At 29.4% G+C, this 25,392-nt stretch overlaps 3 protein-coding genes across 5 annotated transcripts; 2 read left to right on the forward strand and 1 right to left on the reverse strand.

Annotated features, from left to right (window-relative positions):
* Window positions 1–1,942: 1,942 nt before the first annotated feature.
* LOC112688163 (ribosome-recycling factor, mitochondrial) lies at window positions 1,943–4,971 on the reverse strand. Its single transcript, XM_025561230.1, has 5 exons — window positions 4,740–4,971; window positions 4,204–4,341; window positions 3,443–3,653; window positions 3,226–3,382; window positions 1,943–2,189 (listed from the first exon to the last, which is right to left on the reverse strand). Exons 1-5 carry the CDS (start codon window positions 4,969–4,971, stop codon window positions 2,106–2,108), a joined length of 822 nt encoding a protein of 273 aa, XP_025417015.1. The 3' UTR covers window positions 1,943–2,105.
* Window positions 4,972–8,248: 3,277 nt separating this feature from the next.
* LOC112688210 (DNA topoisomerase I, mitochondrial) lies at window positions 8,249–16,602 on the forward strand. 3 transcript variants are annotated; one of them, XM_025561293.1, is made up of 4 exons: window positions 8,249–9,000; window positions 11,584–11,636; window positions 13,674–13,770; window positions 14,010–16,602. In XM_025561293.1, the coding sequence occupies exons 3-4, from the start codon at window positions 13,747–13,749 to the stop codon at window positions 16,191–16,193; spliced, it is 2,208 nt and encodes a 735-aa protein (XP_025417078.1). In that variant the 5' UTR covers window positions 8,249–9,000; window positions 11,584–11,636; window positions 13,674–13,746; the 3' UTR covers window positions 16,194–16,602. The 3 variants fall into 3 exon arrangements, with proteins under 3 accessions (XP_025417078.1, XP_025417077.1, XP_025417076.1); XM_025561292.1 differs by lacking the exon at window positions 13,674–13,770 and having other exon boundaries at window positions 8,250–8,642; window positions 8,770–9,000; XM_025561291.1 differs by lacking the exon at window positions 13,674–13,770 and having other exon boundaries at window positions 8,251–9,000.
* LOC112688211 (tubulin delta chain-like) lies at window positions 11,643–13,074 on the forward strand. Its single transcript, XM_025561294.1, has one exon. The coding sequence runs from the start codon at window positions 11,692–11,694 to the stop codon at window positions 12,931–12,933; it is 1,242 nt and encodes a 413-aa protein (XP_025417079.1). The 5' UTR covers window positions 11,643–11,691; the 3' UTR covers window positions 12,934–13,074.
* Window positions 16,603–25,392: the final 8,790 nt, after the last annotated feature.

Genomic DNA, 25,392 nt, shown 5'->3' on the forward strand with positions numbered 1-25,392 from the left:
TTTGTGTTCGGTGTTTTACTATGGAAATCGGTATAATCATAGGGTTAGAACCGTGTGCAATACGATATTCAGATAATGCGTGTGTGAAAGTTTGAAACAAAATAGTAGGTACATTGGCATGTCTTACCTTCAAACTCGACAAATCATAGTAACGCTTGAAATCTCAATAAGTACGATCTACACCACTATCACACTGCCGCGCAGTTAGTAACGCATTGTTCGACACCGGAGAATAGTTTGTTCGTATAATTTATTGCGCTGCAAACGGAACAGGGAAGAGGGAACCAATATGTTTTTCCCCGGAATCTGCAAATCACCGGATCACAATACAGATACAGGTAGCCCGGCAATTTCGCATGTCATTGCCTCCGGAGTCGATTCCAGCAATGACCTATAAGTTGTACACGTGGAAATGCTAGGAAATCACTGAAGGTGAAAATAAAAATATTTATTGGAATCGCGCTCCGTAACCTACGCGCACGGTTCGGTAATACCCAACAGGTCATTGCATTTCACCTATTGCGGTCGGACTTCGTTAGGTTTCGTTAGAAAACGTAAACATCGGCGAGGTCTAATGTAAATCGGTGTGCGGCCGCTAGTTAAACTACGGTACTACGTTGAAATTGGTCGGGTTCGTTCTTTCGGTTGTTCGTTTTTTTTTTTTTTTTTTTTATATATATGACTCATTAATCGTTAACCTTACCCGTATAACCGTATACGTGAATCGATTGCCTGAACGTGTTATCATATTTCTGAAAACGTGAAGCTTGGTCCCATATAGTATAAGTATCCATTTATCAGCGAAATCGTAAACGCAATTTATTGAATTGCAATATTCGCTAGAACATTTTTTAGAACATCTATACCATAAGCAACCGTCATAAATACGTTCGTAATTGCTAATAAAAATATGAATAGGTCTTATTCGTACGTAGTGTAAAAACATTAAAACCGAAAAATAATAGTTCATCAATACGTTTATACATTTATGTATATACCTTTATTATCGACAGAATATCACAGCGGTACACTTTTCGGTGATTACCGGCACTTGAAATGTACAGATTTATCGTTTGCGAAGTAGTCATTTACAATTAAATGTATTTAAGTGGAATATAACGCACCGTTAAAATATTAATGTACTTACAAGTTATCCGAATCCAATTCGGTATGTTCGATTTCAAACTTAATACGTTGTAGCACTCTCGCACAGTCGTACACACAACATTTTTCCCGCGGAACGTTTTGAATGCTAATACTGTGGAGTCGAGCACAAGTTGGGGTTCAATGACGGTATCTTACGTACAGCACCTGCCCGCTCCCCAGTATCTACGTAGACAACTGAACCTTCAAGGTCTACGAGCGCATTAAACGAATTCAAATACTAAGTAAACAATGTCAATTGATTATAAAATGTTTAAATTTCCAAGAACTCGAGAGATCCTTCAAATGGTTTTATCAATATGCATATTCAAATGCAAAATAAAATGTTGTTACCTTTATTCTTTGAAGTTTGAACTATTTTACAAAACAAATTATGTAATAAAAAATTCATTACCGATGGTGAATTTTGTATCAATATTATTTTTGGAACTTATAAAGTTTATAGACATTAAAAATAGCCTGAACACTGTATTAGTATATAGTATGTAGTATGTAAATATTTATTTTATTTTTTTTTCCACAAAAATCTACAGATTCAATTTAATCAAATTGTTGAATTAATGTTTAATTTTAATGTATACTTATAATATGTAGTATCATTATAATTTCGTTACAATAATTGTAATTATAATTATTATAACAGTGGATAAAATAATGTTTATTCAAAATATATTAGAACATGTTCAAAAATTCCGTTGTTGGGGGTTATCAAAATAGAATAAAAACATATTTATCATATACATACATATATTTTTAATGAACATAAAATGTACATTAATGATGATTCATATAACATGAAAACTGGTTTTAACTAAAAAATAACATGTATTATACTCATATTAGTAGTAAATAAAGTAAATTTATCATTCTTAGGTTACATAGAGTTCAAGAACCATAATTTACCCCATAGACGTAATATATATTTAATAAATTAACAAATATTATGAGTCACCCTTAAGTTCATTTTGTTTTTCTTCCATTATTCGTTCAGCTTCGGATACATATTTATCGGCCAATGCAGTAATCTACATAAAAATATTGCATTAATAAAATAATATTAATAACCTTACATAACAATTATTTTAACTTGAAACATTATTTAATTCTATAAAGTAATTTAATTTCACATAATATTTCTCAAAAAATGTAATATGTAATTACAAATACCATGAGGTACCATCAAAAAAATATATATTTCTGTTGATATATAATCCTATATTTTACATCCATTCCAAAACCCCTGTCCTTATGTACAAATTACTCTAAATATTTAATGTTCTCGACTTCACCTATTACATCACCACTTATTGTCATTGGTCTCCTCGTACCCTCAATATCTTAGTATCTTCCTCTAAAGTTATACTCTATGTACTGTTTTTTTTTCTACTAATTGTCAATCCTTTTCTATCAAGGAGTAACCTCCAATCATTTTTCTACCAGATTTTCTCCTGCCAAAACTATATCATCAGCAAATATCATACACCATGGTATTTCATCCAGTATGTATTTAATAACTCCACACATTACCACAGGGAACAAATAAGGCCTTAGAATCGACCTCTGATGCAAACCAACTTCTACGTTAAAATTTTCTGTTACTCTACACAAACTGATTACACAAGTTCTCGAGCCTTCATACATATCCTGAATCAAATTTATGTATTTTTTTTGGAACCTCCTTTCTCATTAATGCCCACTTCAAAACTTTTCTCTTGGCACTCTGTCATTCTAAATTTATAAACAAGAAGCAAAATATTTTCTTCTTTTCCCAAAACTTCTCTACTAGTTGTCTAATTGTAAATTTTCAAATCAATAGTATCAATAATTAGTAGATCCAAGAGTGATGACAGCAACTAGGGGTTATTTTTGTGAAGGCAAAATATAGTAAACATAGTATTTACATAACTTAACTAGTATTGCATATTACAATAAAGTAGTTGACATCATGGAAAAGAATCAAAATTTTATATTTTTGATATATTTATAAATAGCTTATATTTGTTGATTACTGAAATTTAATTATACTGAAAAAAATAATAAATAATAATTTACTTTAAATACCTGATTTTGTAAATCGTGAACTAAATCTGTTGATAAAGTGTCATTGTCTTTAAGTGATTTTATATTTTTATTTTGTATTCCTTTAATGATATCTTTACTTTTAACAAAAAGTGCTTTCGCACCTTTACTTAAATTTTCTCGGTGTTCTTTTGTAACTCTGAAATTTTAAATTAGCATGAGTAATTTTCTAAATTTTCTAATGATAATCATACATTACTTAGGTATTGGTATAAATATAGAAGTCTTATCTTGTTGAGGATTTAAATTCATACCAGAAGAATTTAATGATTCCAAAACAGCTGGAATCGCTTGTGGAAATGATGACATGTTTAAAATTATAGTTTTTGGATTTTTTCTAAGAATCTGGGCTAAATCTTGTATAACATATTCATCTCCTTCAAATTTAACTGGTAATGAATCCAATGCTCCTAAAAATGAGTTATCTTTTAATAACTAAATTATATAAATAATTTAATTTTGTAAGTATTTTAAGTAATAAGTGAGTACTTTAAAGCATTAAAATGTTTATATAGTCCATTTTTTAAGTAGTTATTATTTATAAATAGAATTTAGAATTTTTTTTTTTATTAAAGAGCAGAATTTAGAGTTAATAAAAACCATTACTATTTACATTAAGTTCAAAGTTATAAATGCATTTTAATGAACTCAATATTAATTATTAATATATGAAAATTATATACACTAAAATTTATGTAGCAAATTATTCTAATATTGGCATATAGGAAATAATTGCAATATCTTAATAATTTTAATCAAAAACAAATAAAAATTTTACTAAAAAAATTAATATTATAGAAACCTTGAAAAAAGTACCTATGTTACAAACTAATATAAAATTATCACCAAAAAAGTTCTCTATTAAATATAATTGATTTGAATGTTTATAATTATGTAAAGTACATACTAACATAGAAATGTGATAAATTAAAAAAAAAAAAAAACTTGCATATGTTTTACCTGTAGAAGATCTTAGTGATAAGTTTTTAATATAGCTATTTTTTAATGATACCACTGCTTTTTCCATTTCAGTTTTCATGACATTGTAATTCAGGTGCTTTGCTAAAAGATTTTCATCAATGGTTACCTTTTTTTGACCTAAAAAAAAATGTCATAAAATATAACGATAAAAAAAGAAAATTAAAATCTATAGGATAATAAGTAAAAATAACATTCATGCTATAAGAATTCCATTTCATTGAAGAATTATAAATTTAAAAATAAATATTTAAGATTACAAGAATAAGATTAAAACTATTTCATTATTAAATAATGAATTAGTATCAAATTTTGGTTATTCTTATTGTCTCTCACAAATCATTTACATCGACCAAATTATTGGAAAATCAAATCAAGCCAGATCAACATAAATGGACTTCTAAGGTACTGCACAGCGAATATTTCAGTCAGTAAAAGCATATAAAAGTTAAAGGATAAAAAAACGATGTGTACAATTTTTTTATAGAATCAATAGATATTCGAATCTTATCAGGTACCTTTGTTTGATTTCTTGTCTTTACTTTTGGCGTAACTCCGGGTAACGAAAAAGCTGACCGTAGAGTGATGGGAGTTAGCGGTTGTACCAAAAAATGTGGAAGATAGCCGTTTTGGGGAAAATTCTATACCCGTCCGGCGACATTCCAACGCACCAACTATACAACTGGAAACCCGTCTGTGCTCCAGAGAGGTTACAATTATCGATCCTAAGGCGTTTGTTAGTTTTAACATGCCGTCAAATTCAAAAAAATTAATTGAACAAACTAAACTTGGATTGAAGTTTAAATTTGTCGAGAATAATCGTTATCATATTCGTTATCTTTTATCAGCCCCAGTCTCACAGCCGGCAACGATATCAGTCTACGGCTTTCAGTGTTGATCTACTAGTAACCATGGTCGTATTTCAAAAACGTTTAATGGCGGCCATTTTATTTTGAATAGGAATAAAGTTAACAATAAAATATAAGGAAAAAATAAAAGAACAATGTAAATAAATCGAATTATTCTACTAGTAATAAATGTAAGTTTAAAAAATGATATTATAATACAAGAATTTTTTAAAATATTAACTATGAAACTTACGTGTACTCAATTAAGCATCACTTGGATTTTTTTTCAAACAATCTCGTACGTGGATCTGTATTTTCGAAAGACATTCTCTGCCGCAAATTGTGCAACATTAGTACATTTTGGATTGTAACGTTCATGGTTGTTATTTTATATTAAAAAAATATTGTATTTTTATTTTATTATAATTTGTTAGTTAAAAAAAAATGAAAACTATATTTTATTATGTTATAGTTTGTTTAATTTGTTAGTTAAAAAAAGTATTAAACGAATTTAATTTGTATGTTATATTTTAATATTACAGAATCTCGATTATGGACGAAATAATAAGTGTTAAATTATTATTATTTATTTATTTATTTATTTATTTTTTTTTTTTTTTGGTGTGGGGGCATAAATTATATGCCCAGAGCGCAAAATTTTTAATACGGGTCTGGTTCAGTATGTTTTGTGTAATAAAAGAGTTCACTTGATTCTATATTGTATTGTGTTCATATAGTTAATTATTTAAGAAAAACATTTGATATCAGGTAAATGTTTTTATATCTAAAAATAATTTAAAAAATGTATGAACACAATATATTCGTATTGTTTATACATAGAAATGAGCTCTTTTCTTGAAATTATTTGTGTGGTTGAAGCTGCTGGTCAACTTGATGAACCAGTACATAAGTGCAGAAGGTATTGGATTCATCCAATACATACTAGCAGAGAACAAGATATGCGTTTTGAATATTTTTAAAATAATTTGAAAAAATATCCTGACATGTTTTTTGACTACTACCATAATATGGTAGGTATCACATGATTTATAACTGGACATATTATGTAAATTTAATAATATGAGGCATAGGCGGCACTTGGAGGGGGTCATAAGGGGGGCAGTTGCCCCCACCCACAAAAAAAACCTGTTACTTCAATATTTTATTGATGAACTCCGAAAAGTTGAATTTAATTGGAAATAATTAATGATGTTCCTTCTGTAATTTTAATTTCTGATGTAAAACAAGAAAATAGTTTTTGGAATTCCAATTTAAATTTGAAGCTGATTAAGGGGAATATTAGAATTATGCTCATTTTAATTGAATAATTGAATATTGATAAAATGATAATAATTTTATCAAAATTAATTCATCTAGAAAACATGGTTAGTAATTTCTTTCTTAATACTATCTACAACGCCAGTCACTGATTAGAGGATATTGGTTAAATAGTAAGTGTGAAAAAATCGTGGGAGCGTCACAACGATTTCCCAACAAGGATAATAACAAGCAAATACCAATACTTAAAATGTAACAAAAATGGCGAGAGCTTTTATTAGATTGAACTGGATAAACTTAACAATAAAAGATAGCTCTTCGCGTGGGCATAACGGAGTTAAAAACAAAAAGTAATGAGGATGCTAACGAACAAAAATACGGAACACGCGTCGTGTGCAGAGGTTAAGAGGATGCAACACACGTAAATATTGAGACCAAAAACAAAGTTCACGCGAACATGTTTTATCAGAGCTATAATCACCCTAGGGATTCAAAATTTTTACACAATATAGAAGATAACTATTTCTGTGACGCAGTGTTTTTATTTTTTTATTAAAATAATTAGGAAAGGAGTTATTAAAGCTCAAATATGCATGATATTACATGTTTTTAAATATCTTATAAAACTAAATTGAGTCAAAATATGAAAAAAATAAAAACCCTACATCACAGATAAAATTCTCCCTAATACATGGTGAGAATTTCATGAATTTATTATGAATGTTCGCGTAAAACAGTTTTTAACAATGTTTTATGATAAATACAAATATTCATCATTGTTTTGAGCGCTGTTCCCGTTACTAGCGTTCGTTCGGTGAACTAAAACCCCCACTCCACTACTGAAACAACTGTAATCGGTACGGCGACGACGACGCGTCGTCGTTATCGGTAGTGATATTATATAAATAATAATTATTGCAGTTCGAAAAAACAACCAGAAACCAGAAATAAGATTATCGATTATCATCTGTTGATTTTATATTATTCACACTATTTTATGCCGACCATTATAATTTGATAGCACACTACATCACTACTAAATTAGTTTGCTTCTAGTCTACTACCATTGATGTTAGAATATATTATATAGTAGATATTATTGTAACAAATTCATCATTTTTCATAATTTATAATTTCGATTCAATGATATTATTTTATATTAGCGATATCGGTTTGCGGTTTTCAGTGTTGATCTACCAGGGTCGTATTTCAAAAACGTTCAATGGTGGCCATTTTATTTTGAATAGTAATAAAGTTAACAATAAAATAAACTGTGTACAGCAGCAACTGTTGATTTTTCGTCCGAATAGAATGTACACTCTGGAAATAGTGATAAATATACGGCTTTTTATTGAACTGTCAGTTATGTGAGGCGTAATCTTTTGGGATCGTCGATGTGGTAGGCAAACACGAGCAATTACTATGTATGATTTATAAAAGCTATAAAGTACTAAGTTTACAGTATAGTATTTGAATATTTATTTTCAGAAGCACTTGACTATTGCAAAAAACTATTGGCAAAAGGGCTATCTGTTAAGCATAATACCTTCATCAAAATACAATTACAATTCAATGCATTTACACAATTTTCGACGGTTCCCTCCAAATGTTATTGGTATTATGTACTGATTCTATGATTTTCGTTCGTTTTTTTTTACATCGACGTGAACACGTTTATTTTCCGTTTCGAATTTCAACGAGCGTAAACAAAACAGTGCAAATGGCGTTCGGGTTAGATGTTGAAGAACCGTCTCCGGCAGCGAAGTAAAGAATCGAACGAAATACGAATTTGCCGCCACGGGACACAGACGCGCCGTGTTGATTTTGGCAACGCTGCGGTCGCTGCGTTGCCGGGTCGAACACGATCAAACAAAAAAAGTCAATGCACTCCGCCGTCATCACCACAGTCGCCCGCCCGCGTGCCCTGTAGTTTGCGTACGTGAAATTTTGTACAAGTCCGAATCGTCCACGACGCACGCGCACGCACGCACGTCGCGTCGTAGCGGTCCCGTCCGTGCGACTTTTTTTTTTCCGTTTTCCCCCTTTCTCGCTTGCGCTACAGTGTTTGGCGTGTGCTAGTTCGCTGCTGCACGGACTGGCGGTGTTGTTTCGTCGTCGTGTGATTTTCCGTCGTCGCTGGCGACTTCGGTATTCTCCACGGAATCGTATTATGCGACAAAAACCGACGGGATCGCAGCGCACATCACCGTCAACAGTATAGCATCACCGCCGCCGACTTTTGACGCTCCGAACTTTTCGCCGCCGAGTCCACGCCGCCGCCGCTCATCCGAGATCGTGATTTTTATTTTATTTATTTTGATTTTTCCTGTCATTTTTACACACAAAACACTATTGCTCGTACGTTTTCGTACGCACCGTTCAACATTCAACCGTGTACTTTTTTGTTTGCACGGTACTATAGTTGCAACAATCTCTTTGCCGTTCGTTATTCACCGTCACCGGATTGCTCAGTCATCATTATCTCGTCGTCCGTTTTGAAGCGGTTTAGCGAATATCGTTCGCCACTACTACCGTCACTACCACACGCCGCTTTCAATACGTAGTCAGCAGCTGAACACCCGACCACAACGTTTATCGGATAATTGAAGCCTCGCACACCTCGTTTATTCCACGTGAACATCAAAAATGGCCGGTAATTATACCACGATTTACTGTTTATTCCCCTATTTGTGTTGCTTTTGTGTCGATATGTCCGTCTAGAAACCGCCGACCGACCGATTAAGTTATATTTTCTGTGCCTGGCCCACGCCGCCTTCGCGGCTCACATATTGCATTTCCGTTTTATCGGTCCTCCCCCTCCCCTCCAATCGACATCTTAAGGCCCTTAAACGTGCGAAATATTCTCGAAAATTCTACGTTTTATATAGGATGATTTATCGTCGTGTTTGTTTTAGTTTTCATGTGACTAAAGTACAGAAAGTATCGTTATAAATTACGATATAGATTTTCTCTGATGCGTGTACAGGAACTCAAGCGATTTAGCTCTTACTATTGAAGTGAATAATGATTTTTTTTTTCTTGTTACTCATAATCATTTCGTAATTTACAATAACATTTTTATACCTAATTAATGGTAAATAAATAGGTGGTTTGAAGAAATAATCCTATTGAAAGATCAGTAATGTTAATGTAATGATAAAAATTAAATTTTCCTAATCTGTTAAATTTTGAGCTATACTTTTAAGTATATAATATGTTATCAAACTCAAATTACCACATAAAATGTCTACATTTCACCTCATTTGAATTACCATAATTCTATCGATTACAGTTTTGTGAAATTTTTTTTTGGCTGATGTGTTAATTATATAGATATTTACTGTGGCTTATATTTAATTGTTGTATTAATTAATATTTTTTTCATGTAATGAAAAATTAAATGTTTTCAAACAAAAAACAACTTGTTACTGATTTTGTCAAAAAGTTAATAGTAGTACCTATATGCCAAATTTGAATTTTGAAATAGAAATAAAATATGTTGCTATTTAATTTTCTTTTCAATTTGAATTTATCGGATTATCCACTAAATTATAATTATATTATGGTTTTGGGCAAGGCCGTCCCAAGGTTTTTTGGGGCCAGGGGCAGATTAATGTGGGTGCCCTTCGACCATAGTAATAAGATATGATAAACAAAATATTCACTGAGAATAACAAAATTCTTGCAAACATATTTTTCAAACCGTAACCAATCAAGCTCATTTAATTTCATGTACTGTATTACATACTTACATAATAGAAATTAATATTATTCATGTTTTGAATTATGAGAAATATTCAATTTCATATTATTTAAAATTTAATCGTTCAATGTAATCAGACAAGTTGCTACACACTTACATGCATGCTACTTTAATCGCCAACATGCAGTGTGTAAAATTTCTCAGTGTAATCGAAGCTTTATTATTAATTATACATTATAATACATCAATGCTTTATGAGGCACCCTAAAAAATATTTTAACAATGGGGCCTGGGGTAAAATGGTCCTGTTGCCCCCTCCCTCTTAATGGCCCTGGTTTTGGGAACTATGCCACCCTATTCCATGGATAATCCAGAGTACACTGTAATTCAAATTTGCTTCTATATAACCCCAAAACTCTTATAAAAATATTTTTTTCTATTAAATTGAGATGAACATCCTTAACTATACTGATCTTAATTTGGTTCATAGTTCAAAATATTTTATGATGATTTCAATCACAAATAAGAGTTTGATTTTTAAGTTTTTGAGTAGGTGGATTGGATGTCTAAATAATAAAAAACAAAATAATATGCATATACATATATAATATATATATTACATGTATTTATTTTTTTGATAAATTAAGTGTTAGAATTATTTGATATTTTTACTTTTCATCAAAATAAACCTGTAAACATTTAAAAATATATTTATAGTGAAGTATCAAACACTGATAAACTTTAAAATAGATCTATTGAACTCAAAATTTATGTTTATTTAACACTTAAAATAATGACATAGGATAGATTTTCAAAATGTCGTATTCCTATACTTTGTTTTATTACTTCTATTTATTGTTTAGAGGTTAAAAATAAAATTGAATGCCTTGTAAAATTTTCAACAACTAATTTTATCCTTTTTATCCAACAATTATGCTTTTATCTGTATATTTTATCAATACATATGAACTAATCTTAGTAGGGTTGTACATTTACCTACTACTTACTACCTATTGATTTGTAATAGATTATTTTTTTTATTAACTGATAACATTAATTCATTGCGAATAAAGTATACATAATAAGTAATATATTTTTCAAAAATTATAGCAATGATAACAATTATTTTTTTTTAATCTACAAGATTAACCATGGTTTTATTGGTGTATGGATAGGTTTTATATCATCCTTTTAATTTTACAAAACCCATTTTTCTTCAATCAATTTATCATTCCACTCCTCAATATTTACTAAATAAAGTGATATAAAATGGTGGTATATAATGGTATTAACTATTGAGTTTTGATTTTTTTTTTTAATTGGTATTTTCTTCGGTATTTTCGTTGTTCCACCTTGTACTTAGAAAATTTAATTGAATTTAGTATATATCTTTGAAGATCAGACTAAATCATAAAATTATATTTACCTATTAAAATAATTTCTAAGTTTATTTTGTTGTTTATAAAATGTTATATTGAATGTATTTATTTATTTTTTCTGTAAATTTAATTATGCTTTATTGGTTTTTTGCAGAAGATCGAGAATCCAGTGATCGAAAACATGAGAAGTCAAAAAAGCGTGATAGGGTTAGTTCCTAATAGATTTTTTTTTACTTATATTTAAATTTATGAATTTAATGAAATGTCTGTACTAACCATTTGTTTTGGCACTTGTGGAGTACGCTTTATCCACAGTTTTTATTCTACAATTTTTAATGACAATAACATTCCTGATCCAATTATTTCTAAAAATGTAAATAAAGAATATAAACATATGAGTGAATCAAACTTTTTTGAATTAAAATCAAATGGTTTTTTGGAACCCAGGTCTGTTTTAATTGATATTGGTAATCCAAATATTGGTGATGCCCTTAGACAATATAATAGTTGTCAATGGGGATTTGGACAAAATGCATTAGAGTTTAATTTTGTTGAAGGTTCAACAAATAACTGGTCGTATTGCTATTATATAAAAGGTCCTGAAATGTTTGAAGACGTTTGTAGTAGGTTAAAAACTGAAATAAATAAAATAGATAAAATTGAATACTTTTTAATAATATTGTCACCATCAGGTGGATGTGCAGGATCTGCCTGTTTTATTCTTGAAAAATTAAAACATGATTATCCTAAAATATCATTTATTTTAGTTCTCATCATGCCATATCAGTCTAAAGATGCTATCCAAAATTATAATATTTCATTCACTATTAACAAACTATATAATTTAACAGAATGTATTTTCTTATTTGAAAATTCAGTTTTGCATAAAGTTTGTCAAGATGGCCATTCAGATGCCAAAGTTTTATTTGATGATTTGAATGAAATAGGCAGTAAACAGTTGATATCTGTATTTCAACCTGTAGAAAATCAAACATTTCCTTATTTTCTTTCTCTTGTGCCCAATCAAAAATATAAACTTTTAAAGTTATTATCTTCTCCAAATTATAGAAAAGAATATTCTTCTTATGAATCAACTCCGAGATGGGAAGCAATTGTAAATCAAAGTATACGTTCCTTGAATATATCCCCTTGTGTTTCTTCTGGAAATTTGGTTGTATATCGAGGTAGTACATCTAATCCAATTAATTTGAATTTTGCTGAAAAGTTGAATAATATAACTTTTTCTAATAGTATTTTAGAGGAAAACAAATTTTTGCAACTATTTCAACCAAGGCATTTTATGGGTTCCAAATATTTAAGTGTTTTGTCAAATAATTCGACTAATGTATCGGTTTTAAACAATGTAGTAAAATTAGCCTCGCGAGCTTTTTCACATAAAGCATTTGTACATCATTATACCCAATATAATACAAATATTAATGATTTTAAAGATGTGTTTTCTAATGTAAACCAAATAATTAAAGACTACTATGAGCTAGAGTGATTTTTATTTTTAGTTTTTATACTAGTTTTTTTTTTTTTTTTCATTTATCAATTTGTAGATCTCAACATAAATATGTTAATTTTTCTAGTCAGTTTTCACATGTTAGACTTATATGTTCCTAGCTATTCTTTTCACTTTTATTCCTAATATGAAATATTAATTTTTAATTAGTTTCGTAAATATTTTTAGAATAGAACTATTTTTTTTTTTTTTTTTTTGTGTTAATATTATTGTATGAAACATAAGTGTCTTTCTAACATTTAATAAATAACTATTAATTTTAATATAACACTGGCGTGTTTATTATAATTATCATTTATTTTTATTCTCATCCTACATTTGTTTGGAGTATTACATATTATATTTTATTTTAAATCTCCAAAAGAACATCACGTTTATCATTTGCAATTTTATATATAACTAAAGTTTATTTTACAATAAATGTTTTATTTAGGAAGTATTTTGGGATGTATTGTAAATAAAATAAATGATAAAATGTTGGTCTTTTTCAATTATAAACATGGTTGGTAAATCAAATGGACTAAAATCAATAACTTTTTAACAGAACTCATCTACGCCTATTCAACTATAATTAATATTATTGTATGTGTAGGCTTATGTGGTTAATTTTGGTTTTGTTTTATATAAACAGTTGATCAATGTTAGTGTTTTAATCATCATTATGTGTTTGGTTGTTTAAATATTTTTGTAATTTTATTTTTGTTTCTCAACATCAACAGACAATTGTCTCAATTTTCTTATGAGTGATTCATGACTACCCAGTTGTACACCGATCAAGTTGAATAGGTGTACATGAGGTTTTTATATAAATCAAAGGTAACATTTTTGAATAATGTACACAAGGCCTTTTTTTATTTATCACTATTTAATAATCATTGATTTTAAACTTTTTTTGTTTTCTATTTTATATCATTTGCTTTTTAAGTCATGGATGTATAATTTTTTATTATATAAATAATGGTTTGGTATTAAAACTATAATTTAATAAAAGGGGCCTATTTTCTTTTTTGAATTTTATTTCTAATTTTTATATTTTTTTTTTTTTTTTTGCATAGGAACATGAAAAAAATGGCGTTAGCAAGAAAGAAATTAAAAGAGAATACAAAGATGAGCCCTATGATTCTGGTTATCATTCCCAAATCAAGAGGGATTACAAATTAAATCACAGTATTAAAGAAGAAAACTATTCTGATGATGATTATTTGTCTAGCAACAAGAGGAAACAAAGTGATGATGATTATTCTGTCAAGGATGAAAAACTATTATCTGATGATGATATACCTTTATCTAATAGAAAACGTAAACATTCTGCTAGTAGTGAAGATGACGTTCCTCTGAGCGCCCGAACAAAGCATATTAAAAAAGAACACAACAGCAGTCATAAAAAACACAAAAAAGATAAAGAACATAAGAGTAAGCACAGAGAAAAGGACAGAAATCATTCATCTAAAGATACTAAACATAAAGAAAAAAAAGAAAATAATACATCACAAAAAGAATCACCCACTAAAAGTCCAACTAAAAAGAAAAAAGAAGAAGAACCGCAAGAAGTATGGAAATGGTGGGAAGAGGAAAAGAAAGACGATGGTGTTAAATGGAAGTTTTTGGAACATAAAGGACCAGTTTTTGCTCCTGCATATGAACCTTTACCAAGCAATGTTAAATTTTATTATAATGGTAAGGTAGTTGCTCTTTCAGAGCCTGCAGAAGAAGTAGCAACGTTTTATGCGAAAATGCTTGAACATGATTATACAACTAAAGAAGTATTTAACAAAAATTTTCTTAAAGACTGGCGTAAAACAATGACACATAAAGAAAAAGAATTAATAACTGATCTTTCATTATGTAATTTTAAAGAGATGAATGTATATTTTACGAAGAAATCAGAGGAACGTAAAGCTATGAGTAAAGAAGAAAAAAAGAAAATTAAAGAAGACAATGAGGCTTTGCAAAAAGAATATGGGTTTTGTACCATTGATGGTCATAAAGAAAAAATTGGTAATTTCAAGATTGAACCACCAGGTTTATTCAGAGGACGAGGTGAACATCCTAAAATGGGTATGTTAAAAAAAAGAGTAATGCCTGAAGATGTTTTAATTAATTGTAGCAAAGATTCTAATATACCAAAACCACCCCCGGGTCATAAATGGAAAGAGGTCAGACATGATCATAGTGTTACATGGCTTGCTAGTTGGATAGAAAATGTCCAAGGCCAAGTTAAATATGTCATGTTAAATCCATCTTCTAAACTTAAAGGGGAAAAAGATTGGCAAAAATATGAGACTGCTAGAAGATTGGCAAAATCTATTGATAAGATTAGAGAAAATTATATTAATGATTGGAAATCTCGAGAAATGCATGTCAGACAAAGATCAGTAGCTTTGTATTTCATTGATAAATTGGCATTGAGAGCTGGAAATGAAAAAGATGAAGATCAAGCTGATACAGTAGGTTGTTGTTCTTTGCGTGTAGAACACATCCAATTACATGAAGAATTTAATGACAAAGAATATGTAGTAGTATTTGATTTCCTTGGTAAAGATTCCATTAGGTATTACAATGAAGTACCTGTAGAAAAACGTGTTTTCAAAAACTTGAAGATTTTCATGGAAAATAAAAAAGGTAATGATGATTTATTTGATCGATTAAATACATCAATATTGAATCAACATTTACATGAACTTATGGATGGACTTACTGCTAAAGTTTTTCGTACGTTCAATGCTTCATGGACACTTCAACAACAATTAGAAAAATTAACTGATCCAAATGTATCTGTAGCTGAGAAAATTTTGCAGTACAATCGTGCAAATCGTGCAGTAGCTATTTTGTGTAATCATCAACGTGCTGTTCCGAAAACTCATGAAAAGTCTATGGGAAATTTAAAAGAAAAAATTCAAAATAAAAGAGCACAGGTTAAAGAAGCTAAAGAGCAATATAAACAAGCTAAACGAGATGTGAAAGATGGCAGTGTGCATTCCAAGACACAATTAGAAAAAAGGAAGAAAGCTTTGGAACGATTAAAAGAACAATTGACTAAGTTGGAAGTGCAAGAAACTGACAAGGAAGAAAACAAGACAATTGCTTTGGGTACGTCCAAATTAAACTATTTGGATCCCCGTATATCAGTGGCCTGGTGTAAAAAATTTGATGTTCCTATTGAGAAAATATACAATAAAACACAAAGGGATAAATTCAGATGGGCTATTGACATGGCTGGACCAGACTATGTATTTTAATTTTGGATGAAATGGAACAACCTGAGTAGATAGTCACAATTTAAAATCAATTTTACTTTGATTTTCCTAATAACATAATTTCTTTGATGAAATATGTTCTAAAATAGTTTTTGGTTTAGGCTAATTTACATTTTTAGAATTGTTGTCATTGTAAATTGGTTTTCGGATAAATGAATGTTTAATGTTTCTTTAAAGCCCCTTTTTATTGTATGATTTATTACAATTATTCAACGACCTTTTTTTTTTATTATAGTATCCATTTAGTTATAAAATACTAAACCTTATATTTTTAAATTTTTTTTTTTTGTACCTTATACTTCTGATTGTAAATTGTGATAATCCTCTTGTAATTTGATAAATAGTGTTTTGTGTAAAATAGAAAACAAATTGAAACATATTTTGATATACTTGTATGTTATGGTGACATTTTTTTTTATCTTATTTTTATTAATGTATTACAAATTATTGTTTTGCTTAATATTAATATTGATAAAAAGAAGTGGTTCTTCCAACAAATTATATTTGGATTTGACTTAATTTCATAATTGATGTATTAAATGACAGTTGCAATATTAATTTTACTTAATACATCTGTACAGAATTAAATTAATTTTTTTTATTAAAAAGCTTTAAAAATTTAAATCTTATAATTTACATTTTATATATTTGAATATATTATATACATACTACCATTTAAAAAAACTTCTTAAGATTAAATATATTTTAAAATATTGTAATCAATATAAATATATATGTATACCTAAATATATATGTATAAATAGGTACTACAATTTTGTTTATATTATTTATGGTTCAAAATGTAATTCAATTCAAATAAAATAATTCATTCAATTTTGTTTGTATTTTATTATTATTATTATGATTATTACTTTTTTTTTGTTTTTTTGTTTATATATACATCTATTAATAATCCTTACCTAGAAATCTAGTTAAGTATATTTCATCAAGAAAGGTGGTAGAAATAGTATACACATCCTATTAACCATAAAAATTAATTTATTTATTCTAAGTATGGATTACTATGGGTATTAGAAAATTTATATCAGCCGTTATCTTTGACTAATTAAACCAAAACAGTTTTTGTGTTGAAGTTTTGATGTAAAATGAGTAATCTAACATATTTTAGTTTTTCAAAATAATAGGGATCTCACCTCGAGGTTTATACTTGATAAAGTATGTATGTTGATTAATACATTGTTTCAACTACATTTATTGTTTACTGAATTTCTTGTAAAACTATTTTTAATACGAGTTGAGACTTTTTGCATTTATTTAACTGCTAAATAAAGTTGCTTTTTGATGTATAGGTTTATCTTATTTTTGGCAAAATTACTCTTTAAACATTGATAATTTACTGATGAGCTCCAGAATCTGACCAAAATAGTTGCGTTTACAAATATTGTTGTGTTAAATGGGTTATTACTTATTAATTATTAAAAATATTATAGCGTTGAGCGTTGTAAAATACGTACTTTAAATACATAGTGAATTTATGTATTGTTATTTTTTTATTTTTGTGGAAAAACTGTTGTGCTTTCGTCGACCCGGTTTAAATCGGTAAATTATTGAAACATTACTTGGACAGTGGAAATGTGATTTATTCCATTAGTATGTTTTATGAAACTATCGGTAAATGAATTTTCCCAATGTGTTATGGGTCTAGTTAAATTAAAACTAAATATGTGCTTGGCATAATTGAAAATGATTTTTTCTCTCACAATTTGATTATCTACTGTAAGAAACCGAAAAATTATCTATCTAAATTGTATTGCGTTTAGTTTACAGTCTAAAAAAAGGGTGCGTGAAACCTATACAGAATTCTATTTCTGAAGAACAAATCATGATTGTAAAACTAATAAGTTACGTCACTATATTCCCTACACTCTCACCGATTAGTAAATATTTAAAAAGTAACCGTAAACAAAGTGATTTTTTTCTAAAAGTAATTGTTTATCGACGATAAACAACTAGACGCGTACCTAGTTACCTTACAGATCTTTATGTCGTATAATAATTCCGTAATCTGTTCAGACCTTACAATCTCGGTTAACATTACACCGTAGTACAATCAACAATTAATTACATTAATTAATAACAATTGATTGTTACGTTGGTAATGTGACCAGACCAGTGGCGTATTTTAGGCGATCGCCCCTCCCCCCTGAATCCGTATTTAAATAATCGATCATATGTGAGATTCACATTTAAAATTTTTTTAACAACAATATATAATATAATAATAATAAAACGTTATAACGATACTTAGTGTTCATACTTAGTTAAAAATCAAATAAAACACAAGCGTAACTTTCAAAGCACAGACAGGTGTTAAAAGAGAACTACACAAAAGTCGATTCTAAGTGGATCCGGCATTAGATTAAAAAAAAAAAAAAACACAAATATTAAGGATTCGCTTGATTTAAATATTACCAAACATTTTACTTGTAGATTTTGAACCTGAATTAAAGAAAAAATTCGAGTCCCCCCCCCCCCCCCCCCCGAAGTAAATCTTAACACCCCCCTGGACCTGACCAAGCAAGTGATTTCGACGAACATTACATAACTACCACACGCGTCGATTGAAGAGTATAGGCTGTGTCTTCCTAAACGTACGATACGTATTTTCTTCCGGTGTCCGCGCGCGCGTTACGAAATTTCATTAAGGGGATTGGAGCAGTTGCCAATAATCACGTAAAACAGGCCAAGATAAAACTGTGGGACTTGGGTTTGACGGATTTTAATTTTGAAAACGAATTTAAAATCTGTAACCACTCTACTAAAGCGTGGCCGTGGTAAATTATCATTGTAACAAAAATTAATGGTGTACTTAAATATTAAAATATCAAAATTTCTTAATTTTTCAAATTGTTGATATCTTTTCGAATAATTTGAATAAATAAAATCCCCCTCGACCGTTCCCTAGCTAACACAGTTGTTCGTGTGATATAAAATGCCTAAATATTACCCCTTAAAAACATACTGCGCTCCAGCTCTCTTAAGGCGCGCCGCAGTGCCGGACGGTCACGGAAATCGTCAAACGCTAGTGATAATGGTACAATATTATTTTTACGGGTACCTGTACCACGGTCGTTAATTATTCATTCGCGATGGCGCCGACGTACTGTACACCTCGCGCCTTTTGCACGCGCGTGCTAAAATGTTTTCGTAAAGTTGTACAATAAAACCTCCGCCAACACTGGCGAGACACGTTTCATTTCCCTTCCACATGTCCGCGAATAAATGTTCACCAGCACGATTGCGCGTCTATTAAAACTGTACAAAATATTCATTGCGCATGTTCAGGTTTAGACTCGCGGGCGCAGTAATTATTATTATTGTTCATCTATGTAAATGTGTTCGTCCTAGTTCCATACATTTCACGTTCGATTCCGAATGGAACTGAAACTGTTGTGGTGTACGACAGTGCTTCTCAACCTGGGGGCCGTGGTTACCATAACTGGCGTGGGAGGCGTGAAATATTTATTTCGTTTAAAACTCTTGAAACCGAATTTAACGAAAAATAACTAGCTACGTTTTGGTCAAGACGACAGCAGGAGTATCCTGTAATCGACATATATTTGTGAAACTGCATTTTCACAACTTAAAATTATAAACAACAAACGCAGATCATGCATTTCACAACAGTCTTTAGATGAGAACTTGCGTATTTCAGTTTCAAATATCACACCTGACATAAATATGTTATGCTAAAATATACTTTATTATTAATATTATTATAATTATTAACTTAGCCTTTGTTTGAAACCAAATCAACATTATTACTGAATATTCTTGTGTTGCTTTATAGTTATTACCGATTATTTTTTTGTTTATATATGTTTGAAGTTTTATACGGTTATAGGATTACATTTCAAAAATATATTAAAAAACATTTATTTTCTTTACATTTTAGTAATTTATTTGTGTGAAATAGTGAATGTAAATTCAGTATATCATTAACAATAAATGATTAATGATTTTGATTGAGGGGGCCTTGACAGTTGTACATTAAATTTAAGGGGTCCTACAACAAAAAAGGTTGAGAAGCACTGGTGTACGATCATAATTCATATCGTGTCCGTCGCAAACGGGTATTTATTTATATCGGCCAATATGGTGATTGTTTCGTCAAGAGGCTTTAAAGAAGCCGCGCATGTCTGATTTTATCTCGTATTAATGTGTACCGGATAGTTATTATTTATTTTTTTTATAAGAAATATCCTTACTCGGTTAGTACTCCTTAGTCGGTTCATGCGTATCTGTGTATATTTATAAAATTATAAGTATTTAAAGTTTAGATGACCGGAGTAATGCACAAATACATCTGCGAAGTACCTACGTCCTCTATTGCCAGGCGTAGATAAGAGGGGGCATGGGAACGATTCCCCTCCAAATGTCACGAAACAAAACGAAAGAAAAAATCATAATATTATTTGTCAAGCGATGATAAAAATTATATTTTTCTATAGCAACTATATATTGACATGTTTTCAAAAACCGAAAGAGGATTAGATTTCTCTCTATAATTTTTAATTACTTTTCATATTTGATATTTTTTTTATTGTTCTTAAATAAAAAATTCTCTTTTCAATGTACTTACCTTTTTTTTTTTTTTGAATTTTTAGTTGAAAGTTTATTCCTTTACACTGTAAAGTTTATAGTGTTAAGAAATATTTACGGTAAACTGTAATACTTATAATATTATGGAATTATTGAATTTTGTATATTATACACGTATTTTGTCCACAGTATAAAATTTCCCCACTTTAGATCCGCGGCTGTATATTGCTCCGCTAATTTTAACTTAAATGATTGTTGATACATCGATGTTTTCAGAGAGATATTTTGTTAATACAATTAAAAATTTATATTGTCATTCAAATTAGATAAAAAATCTTTACAAACGAATTTAATTTTCCAATTACAAAAAAAAAAAAAATGAGTTGCTTGTTAAAAAAAAAAACTTCCTTTTTATGTCTTGTGGATAATGTATAGGTAAGTCTGAAAACGACATATCATTATAATTTGCATCTATTTAGTAACTGCTATAGAATAACTACGGCTCTGGTATTTTATAACTGCTGGCCAACTATCGTGTCGTCTGTTGTAAGCGACCATAATATAATTACATAATTATCTTCGCTTGATTTTTAATTTTTCTCTGCAATCGTTTTTCCGCACCCATCGTTTGAGATTGTTTGTAAAATCACGATTTCTCTCGCACATAAAAAGAAAAACAATAGTAATAATAATAACAATTTAAAAATATATTTGTTTATTGCTAGCGCCTACTTACGGAAAACGATGTTACAGCATATTCCGCATCCGTTGAAGACCGAGTTTTATTATCTTCATGTTTCGATCCGCAATATCCGTCCATTATTTGTTATTTTTAGTTTTATGCGTCTAAGTACCTACTGAGTTATTCACAATATGTATTTGATGTGTCAGCCTTCAACAACTTTCCTATTTCTAATATATAGTCAGTCCATCACTTCTTTAATTTTTCGGTTACGGGAAAATGTTTACATCAACGCATACGATCGGTCTATAGTGTGTTTTGGGGGACGTTTAAGAACATTTGAGTCCTCCTGTACATTTAAGAGCGATTTATAATTTTAGATTATGCGTAGATATAATAATTCACCGGGAAACTTTTGGCTAAAAAAAAAAACCTTAAGTTATATCATTCTTCTGTATACATTAATTATATTATATTCCATCACACTTGTCCAAAAATATATAAAATATCTTAATCTTACTTCAAACCCACGACAAATCTTTTCTTACTGCCTGTAATATCTACATATTAAAAATATAACCTAATGTACCCTCAATATTTTTTATTCTTTGTAAGGCTCAAAATAATGATTTTTCTAAATTGTTGGCTGCTACAGATTTTCGAACAATGATTTCTTTTACATTACCTTGGCCTTACTCTGGTTAATTTTGGCTTAAATTTTGATTTGGTCAACAAAAATCATTGTAGGTTATGGTTAGGTGCGCATGTATTTAGAAATCGTGATATTGTTTTTCCATTATATTAACCATAACGTGTTTTGGATGCTTTTTGCGTGATTCATAAAATCTATAAGACGTCACTAATTTGTGTGTGTGTGATTTTGATCGCAGCCTACAGCGAAGGCTATCCCACGGAACTGGACGGAAGAGGAGAAGCTGCAGCTAGCCGAGGCCATCGACATGTTTGGCTTGAGCGATCCCAAAAGACTCGCATCTCGCATTCCCACGAAATCGACCAACCAGGTGGTGCAGATGCTACGGCAGTTGCGGTCAAAAAACCGTCGGGAAATCGAGAGTTTGGACATGAAAGATCTACGGTTCGTCGTTCTGAACGACATGGATGATTTGTTCTTAGCTGGTGGCACCAAACCCTTACAAGTGATGGACAAGTGGATGAACTATCTAGAGTCATTCTACGGAAATGAGCAGCAATATGACAAGTTTAAACTGTTTTCCAAAGCTTTCCTCATCATATCCGAGTGTATGCCCCCCGAGAAAAGTTGCGTGGACAACATAGACTTCAGGTGATTTGTTTGAACCGTAACGTTTATTAAAAAAGTATTGGTGTAAAAATATAAAATAAATGTATTATATTGAGGGATATTTCCTCCTAGGTCATAAAAAATGCCATTAGAGTAAAAAAATATAACAATGCGTTGGTTTTATAAGTTTTTATTCAGGGGCGTTATTTGGAGGAGAGTAGGTAAGGTATGCATTTGCCCAGCCCTAGATTTTAAACTAAATTTGGGTCGGCTTCTAGTCCCACATTAAGGGTTGTGGTACAATATTAAAACATGGTACATACAAATCATTAGAATTGAGACTTGAGTATGAGCTCAATATAGTATCAGTAACTATCTATAACTTATAAGATGATCACACAAATACATCAAAATAAATTAATTAATATATAAATGATAATAATAATATTAAGTGCATCAATGTAAATTAAAAAATAAACTAAAGAAAGATTAGTCTGAATAAAAATCTCTTAGCATTTTATATGGAAACAATAATTGGTCAAGGTTTTAAAACAAATTCTTCAGAGTTGAGCAAAGACTTAAAATAATAGTTGATTAGTTAGTCAATAGTTGACAGGTTTGTAAAAAATGTCTGTCTTGAAATTTTAAAATTTCTTGTATGATAAATATTTTGTTTTGTTTTTTCTTGGTTTGTGAATATATTAGATAGAAATAACAATATTTTAAATAAAATATTTTAAAATAAAATATAAATAGAATATAAAATATTTAAATTTTTTAGCAACGTTTTTCTTTTCTCCAGCCCTGAATATTTTAATTTTAACTGTATATTTTTTGATGGAAATTACAATTTACAATCACTTAAATATTTATACAAGTAAACCGAAAGCTGAATTTCTTAGTACTAAGAAATGGCTTTCAGGTGTTTTAAATAATAACCAAGATGATGGTTTTCATGATTTGTATTTTATTTTAAAAATATTACTCCAACTGCCTAAAAGTTACTTTGAAGCATAAGAAATAATTACCATCCTTATGACTACTCGTTTCCATATCACCTAATTAACGATTTTTCATCTCTTAAACAATTAAAATTATACTTTAAGCTAACTATGTGTGATCATCGTCTTAATGATTTATTTGTTATTGCTGTAGAAAGTAATGTAACATCAACAATTTACTTAAATGAAGCACTCAAAATTTTTGCAAACAAAAAATCACTATTGCCCACTGAAATTCTAAAATGACTTATGCTTTTATTATTTTATCTTTCAACATATGCGTATATATGAACATGGATTTTATATATATATATATTATTTTATTTGGAAAATGTTATTATTGGTATTTTAATATTTTAATTTTTCAGCATACAGTTTACCGCAGTGGTGTCATTTGTGGGATGCAAGGGTACGTAAATGCATTCCATGAATTTTTTTTAACACACTTTTTGTGTAGATCATTTCATAAAATTATAGTATAAAAATAATAACAATAATTTTGTAATTTTTTTTGATTTGTCACAATATTATTTTGATAACCAATACTACATACATGAATTAGTTCATCGAAACGTCTAATGATCGAATAAAGTTAATTTTGATCAGTTGTATTATTCAATTCAGCGTTTCCCAAACTTTTTTTTCAACGGTGCCTTTTTTTGGACCCAATTTACCCACGGTGCCCTGCTGTGAACTACATTATAGAACAAAAAAAAAAACCTATTGATAACCAATTTTATTAAAATTTAACTTAATTATAAATTAATGCATTTTTAAACTTAAAAAATAAATAAATAAGAATGATTGTTATTATGAATTGTTATTATGATTATAATTATTACATAACATTATTATAAGGTTAAAATGAGAATATCCGAATATACTCCTCTACAATATAAAATATTACATTATTTGCTATAAAGTTTTTACGAAAACCATAAGGCTAAACAATTTTATACATTTTAAACTATTTGTTATGAACCGTACGTAGACCGCGGTGCTCTTAGAAAATAGTCGTGGTGCCTTAGGGCACCGTGGTGCACAGTTTGGGAATCGCTGATCTAATTGATTATTGAACAATTTGCTGTGGTGATCCATATAATTTTGTGTTAAAACAAAATAAAAACCATTTTTGTTAACAAAATTATTGTTATTTGTTTTATAGTATAATTTTTATGAAATGATTTACATTTACACAAAAAAGCTGTTGAAAAAAATTCATGGGAACACTCGACCATGCGAGCAACTGGTACCTATTACTTTAGATTTTCAATATTGGTTTTGCATCCCATGAAAAAATGTGAAATGACGCCCCTGATTTACCCTGATTTACCGAAGGTTCTAATGTATGTTGATTCGAGTGAGGTTTTAATATGTATTAGTATTTAATATATATATTTGGATGACTTAGAAAGGGACTATTTTTTGATAGTATTAAATATTTTATTCTTATTGAGCTGATCATTATTATGCCCTGCTTTAGTAAATATTGAAATGACGCCCCTGCTTTTATTATATTTCTGTTTTGAAAATGGTCTAATAATTAAATATAAATACATTTATATGATATTCTTAGTAGTATATAACATGATGGTCTGTTATAATTTTTTTTTTTGTTTCTAGGAAGGTGTATTATTTCTTGTATCGGGTTTTCAATAACTATTACTTATCGAA

Source organism: Sipha flava, unplaced genomic scaffold, assembly GCF_003268045.1.
Source record: "Sipha flava isolate LNK unplaced genomic scaffold, YSA_version1 37_pilon_pilon, whole genome shotgun sequence".
Classification (NCBI taxonomy): Eukaryota; Metazoa; Arthropoda; class Insecta; order Hemiptera; family Aphididae; genus Sipha; species Sipha flava.